General features: G+C 38.9%; 1 protein-coding gene across 1 annotated transcript; it reads left to right on the forward strand.

The window, feature by feature from the left end:
* Positions 1 to 560: 560 nt before the first annotated feature.
* TMEM200A (transmembrane protein 200A) lies at positions 561 to 3522 on the forward strand. Its single transcript, XM_008588349.1, has one exon. It carries the CDS (start codon positions 583 to 585, stop codon positions 2056 to 2058), a length of 1476 nt encoding a protein of 491 aa, XP_008586571.1. The 5' UTR covers positions 561 to 582; the 3' UTR covers positions 2059 to 3522.
* The last annotated feature ends 3086 nt before the right edge of the window (positions 3523 to 6608 follow it).

A 6608-nucleotide genomic window follows, 5' to 3' on the forward strand; every position in this document is an offset into this window, starting at 1 on the left:
TTTTCCAGAAAGGCGGGGCCAGTAATATTCATGGGAACAGAGAGGTAAGGACAATGAAAATTGGGAGAGGGAAATAAAATGTGGCAGTTAGGAGTTCACCGACTTTCATAAGAGTGGTCTTAGAACTGTGAATTGCTAGAATGCATTCTCTAAAAGTCTTGGGTTTGTTAGTTTTAGGCCTATAAAATATTCTGGATTTTTCCATTTCTTGAAAATAACACAGATAATGATGGACAATGGATGGGTGTGTGTGTGTAAGAGAGAAAGAGAGAGCCTTGTAACCAGAGGACTGTTTTATAAAATAAGTGATCAAATTATTTAAATTAAATCTACCTTGAGCTCATATTTCATCAATATTAGAAAAACTCATTCAACCAAAAAAATCTCTAGAATTTTACATTAGTTAATAAAAAAAACTTCTACCAGAACTATATCAATTAAAAAGACACCCCATTTCATCATATGAAACAATAGCAACAACATTCTGTGTAAGCAATTGTTGAACTGAACCAGTGAGCATAGGGCAGGAACATATTTAGATCATCATCTTTTTCCTTTCTTTTCAGAAGTAAAGGCCGAGCTATGATAGCAACTGGTGGAGTGATAACCGGCCTGGCTGCCTTGAAAAGGCAAGACTCCGCCAGGTCACAGCATCATGTCAACCTCAGCCCGTCGCCTGCTGCCCAAGAGAAGAAACCAGTCAGGCGTCGGCCCCGAGCTGATGTCGTGGTTGTTCGTGGCAAAATCCGGCTTTATTCCCCATCTGGTTTTTTCCTTATTTTAGGAGTGCTTATCTCCATTATAGGAATTGCAATGGCCGTCCTTGGATATTGGCCCCAAAAAGAACATTTTATCGATGCTGAAACCACATTGTCAACAAACGAAACTCAGGTCATTCGAAACCAAGGCGGTGTGGTAGTTCGCTTCTTTGAGCAGCACTTACATTCTGATAAAATGAAAATGCTTGGCCCTTTCACAATGGGGATTGGTATTTTCATTTTCATTTGTGCTAATGCCATTCTTCATGAGAACCGTGACAAAGAAACCAAAATCATACACATGAGGGATATCTATTCCACAGTCATTGACATCCACACGCTGAGAGTCAAGGAGCAAAAGCACATGAATGGCGTTTACACTGGTCTGATGGGAGAGACAGAAGTGAAACAGAACGGGAGCTCCTGTGCCTCGAGATTGCCAGCAAACACGATCGCCTCGTTCCCGGGTTTTCGGAGCAGTTTTCGAATGGACAGCTCTGTGGAGGAGGATGAACTTATGCTAAATGAAAGCAAGAGTCTGGGGCATCTGATGCCCCCTCTGCTGTCTGACAGTGCTGTCTCTGTCTTCGGCCTCTATCCACCTCCTTCCATGACAGCCGATGATAAGACCAGCAGCTCTAAGAAATGTGAAACCAAGTCCATTGTGTCCTCATCCATCAGTGCTTTTACATTGCCTGTGATCAAACTTAATAACTGTGTTATTGATGAGCCCAGTATAGATAACATCACTGAAGATGCTGATAACCTCAGAAATAGGTCAAGGAATTTGTCAGTGGATTCCCTTGTAGTCCCTGTGCCCAACACCAGTGAATATTTCCAGCCAGGCAGTGCAGTGCTCCCAAGGAATAATTCCATTGGGGAATCCTTGTCCAGTCAGTACAAGTCCTCTGTGGCCCTTGGACCTGGGGCTGGACAGCTCTTGTCTCCTGGGGCTGCTAGAAGACAGTTTGGGTCCAATACATCCTTGCATTTGCTCTCATCACACTCAAAATCCTTAGACTTAGACCGGGGTCCCTCCACTCTGACTGTTCAGGCAGAACAACGGAAACATCCAAGTTGGCCTCGGTTGGATCGAAGCAACAGCAAAGGATATATGAAATTAGAGAACAAAGAGGACCCAATGGATAGGTTGCTCGTGCCCCAAGCTGCAATCAAAAAAGACTTTACCAATAAGGAGAAGCTTCTTATGATTTCAAGGTCTCATAATAATTTGAGTTTTGAACATGATGAGTTTTTGAGTAACAACCTAAAGCGGGGAACTTCTGAAACAAGGTTTTAATGTTAGAAAAGATATCATTTTACAAGGGTATATATTTTAAAACTATTTTCACTGGTATTTCCTTCTTAAAGCATTGATTGTAAGCCTTTTTAATCAAATGGTCTGTAGCGTATTAGAACTGGCTGCTTAATTCTGGAATGGAGATGGTTGTATGTTTGGTTTATTTATGACTGCAGTACTCTGTATTATCACATATGACTTTATTTTTCCATTTATTTGAAAGCATGGTCTCTTTTTTTAATATGAATACAAAATAATACTTGCACCCAAACTAAAACTCCTTTTCTTTAAAGTTTCTTCACTGATCGTCATATTCATAGAATGAAGAGTCCAGTATGGAAAACATAGGGTACCAAAGTGTAGACTCTAAGTACCAAATTCAGGCCCAACACTCAATAGAAATTTATAAATGATTGTGAGTGCAAATCTTAGAATGTGATTTCCTGAATAATTGCTTTTGTAAAGGATTGGTTAAATTATTTAAACGGAAAAAGACCTAGTTTCTGTGTGAGCTCAGTATTATAAGTTGGTTAAGTTGGCTGTGAATCTTAACCTGAGCTTTAGGTAGGTAGTATTTTTTTCAACATCAGTTCTGTTTTAGTGATATTTTATCAAGAAACCATGTATTCAGGAGCCATGGCTGAGAATGCTAGATATACTTAGAGATAAATATCAAAATGCTATTAGCTGTAACTTTAGATATTAAGAATCAAAACTTCTTTACAAAATGACTTGAAAAATGAATGAGCCAATACATTTTGTAGAAATGCTATCTTGAAATAATTATGTACATGAAGAAAATGTTGACTAATGAATGAAGATACGTAACATGATAGTTAATGCTAACTAGTCTCAGTACCCTTTTCTAGCCATGTGTTATCATCCAATACCCATTCATTTCCACATTCTTCTTTCCCCCTAATATTTTTTCAGATCCTGTTATTTGGAAAATAATCAGCTAACCTTGACATTTCTTTTATCTTCACATACCACCGGCTTGATGGTTCAAGAAAATTTAGTCCTTGATAAATTGCCTTGAAATTTACCTTGTGCTGGAAAGCCTTATGATAACTCCAAAGACCTTCTTGTGTAATACATTTTTAGGATTCTGGTTCTTAGTTATTGAAGATAATAAATACTGAAATGGGTGTTTCCATCAGAAAATTTTCTTGTTTTCCATTAAGGTAACATAATTTTAAGAATTGTTTAATGGAATACTCAGGAAATTTTATAGGTTTTCCCCAATGTCTAATCATTTCTGAACATCAGTATTGCAGTTATGGAAGAGCGGAGGAAGGTACATTGTGTGCGCAGCTCCCCACAATTCCACCTTGTATTTGCATCACAAGCTTCCTTCAATTGAGGCATAGTTTTACTAGTTAGAACATCAAGCCTGTGTATTGTAATAGAGTGGGCTTAATATTTTACTATAAAGCATTTAATAAACTTCTGTTCTTAATAGAAGTTTGTGTTCTTCATACCTTTGCTATTATTTTTTACTTAAAAGATACATTTTTGCTTAAAGTACTGTTTTTCAAACTTTCAGATATATTCTACTGAGGGTACTTGATACCTTAGTGCATGTACCGGGTGCCCTGGCTTTTTTATTTTGCTTTTGTTAGGTTAAAGATCTAGGTCGCATCACCTATTTAGCTAGACTATTTTCATATTTTGTTATCTTGAGAACATTTTCACTTAAAATTTCATGGACCGTCAGGAAAATAACCAAATACAGCACCCAGCAAATGTCAGTGGCACTCTCAGATTTGAAGACAAAGGCTCTCAACACTCCTGATGTGACAAATGACTAAAGTCATATAATTTTCTCAATTGACCCCTGAAAGAGCTCTAGAAATTTGAAGAGAATTAAGCAGCATAGGTATTGGAGGGTCCGAATAAAGGAATTGGGGGCTTAAAGCAGTGCTTTCTGCTCAACCTACTCTTCATCAAAATGCTTGAGTTTTTCTATACTTAACAAATCAACTTTATTAAGTGATACCTAATTTTCTCATTTTAAATTAACCAAAGACATAAGTTGCTAGTTAAATTTTCAGATGAGAATGAGATAGCTGATGTTACCCTATTGATATGGTGAAATTCCACCTTAAAGCAATGAAAGTGGAATTTTAGATGATATTTTTCATGTTTCCCTTAGGCATATGAATATAGGAAATTACATGGAAACTTAATTTCTTCCCCTGGGGAACCCCAGGAATCTGGACCATGGGCTAGCTGCCTCCAGCCCAGTTTCTAAGGCCTGTGGCCTCTCTGGGGTATGTTAGTTTGCTAACACTACAGGAACAAAATGCAAGGTTTGAACAATAGAAATGTATTTTCTCACAGTCCTGGAGGCTAGAAGTGCAAGATCAAGGTGTCGTCAGGATTGGTGTCTCCCAAGGCCTCTCTCTTGGCTTGCAGATGGCTGCCTTCTCATGCTGTCCTCACATGGCCTTTCCTCTGTGGCATGAGTATCCCTGGTGTCTTTCTCTTTTTATGGGACCCCAGCCATATTGCACTAGGGCCCTACCCTATAAGCCTCACTTTACCTTAACTACCTCCTTAAGGGTCCAGTCTCCAAATATGGTTACATTCTGAGCTACAGGGAGTTGCGACTTTAACATTGAATTTTAGCAGCCCAGAGCATGGGGTGTGGAGAACTGAGTGAGTGTGCTTAGCCTAGAGTAGGTGAGAAGAGCACAATATACCCCCAACAGCTTTGCCACCCCAGCCACGGAGCCTTGAGAAAATCACTTAATCTCTCAATTTCTATTAATTTCTTAATTTCAAGGCCTTAGATTCCTCAGCTGTGAAGTGAGATGAGTAAGAATGTAAACTATAAAGTTCTTCGTAAGCCTAAAAGTCCAGGCTTCTTGGTGCCCACAGATGAAGATCCACTGCCTGTCACTGTCTCTTTGCAGCAGTTTGCTCTCAAGCAATGGGGGGCAGGAACTATGGTAGAGCAAAGTGATTAGACTTGTGAATGGTGGAGCCAGAGTACCCGGGTATAAATCCTGGCATGGCCACTTTCTGGTTGAGTGGCCTTGGGCATGGGCAATAGCTTGTCAGATGTGCTGAAAACTGCTCACACAAGCCCACCAGTGTGTACCAACGAGTGCCAGCCCCACATCCAGGACACTGTAGATTAAATGGGTTCATGCTTGTTGAGGGTCCAGGATGGTGTCACGTGGGCACATAGTGAGCATTCAACATATATGTGCTATTGCTTTCTGAAAGTGTCACCTGAAAGAGTTTCCAAACTTCACCCCATCCCCAAGTATTCCACCTGTAGTAGGATGAATATTGGCCACCTGAAAGATGTCCATGTCCCAATTCCTGGAACCTGTGAATGTTACATTATACGACAAAATGGACTTGTGGCTGTGATGAAGTTAATGATCTCAAAATGGGGAGGTTATCTTGGGTTATTCACATGAGCCCAATGTAAACACAAGGCATCTGATAAGAGGAAGGAAGAAGGAGATTTGACCACAAAGAAAGTGGTGATGTGAGCAGAGCAAAAAGAAATGGAAGATACTAAGCCGCAGCTTTGAAGGTGGAGGTAGGGGCCGTGAGCCAAGAAATACGAGGAATAAAACCCCAGAAGGTGGAAAAGGTAAGGAAACGGATTCTCCCCTCAGCCTCCAGAGGAAGCGGACCTGCTGACACTTTGACTTTAGTCGAGTGAAACAGATTTTGGACTTTCAGCTTCTAGAACTGTAAGAGAATAAAAATGTGTTGTTTTAATCAATTTAACTTCGTGGTAATTTGCTACAGCAGCCGTAAGAAACCTTAATACATCTCCTCAAACCAGAGGAGCTTCTTCAGAACAATAAACCAGCAGTCAGCAAACTTACGAAGAGGGTAAAAGGCATCCATACTGGGTGATGGCAGGTGCCCCAAAGCAGGGTGTATGATCGACTCTAAATTTACTTTAGCACTGATCATCTTTTTTATTTTTATTTTTTTGGGCTGATCATCTTTTTTCTTTAGCACTGATAAACAGTGTAAGTATAATAATTTTTTAAAAAGAGGTATAGCTTCTTTGAGGAAGGAAATGAAGATTTTTTGATAAATAAAAAAATATAAAACCCCATAGTTGGCTTTCATCTATATAATCTGAGAAGAAACAATGGTAATATAAGTAAAAAGAAACATCTTTTTTAGCACAAGTTTGTATCAAAATGGAAATTATACTAGCACTTAACAATTTACTAGATAAAAATAAATTTTGAGTTACTTATTTTAGCAGTTCAAATATAACTCTTGTAAATCTGCCACAGATAACTTCTTTTAAAAAGAAGAAGAAAAGATCTATCAGTTTACCAATACTTTTTCTATAACATTTTAAATATTAGAGTCTTGGCCTTCCCAGTGGTATATATACACCAACTACGGTATTCAGGTTATTCAAAGTTCGTAATCACATGTTCTCTAAGCAGAAGCTGTGAGAACATTACATGGCTTATCCTGTCTCCTACTTTCAATAGATTGCCCTGTCGCACTTCCTCACCCTATAAATAATTCTATTTTAGACTTTATATCAAGGTGTA

The sequence above is a fragment of the Galeopterus variegatus genome, unplaced genomic scaffold (genome assembly GCF_000696425.1).
Source record: "Galeopterus variegatus unplaced genomic scaffold, G_variegatus-3.0.2 Scaffold4783, whole genome shotgun sequence".
Taxonomy (NCBI): Eukaryota; Metazoa; Chordata; class Mammalia; order Dermoptera; family Cynocephalidae; genus Galeopterus; species Galeopterus variegatus.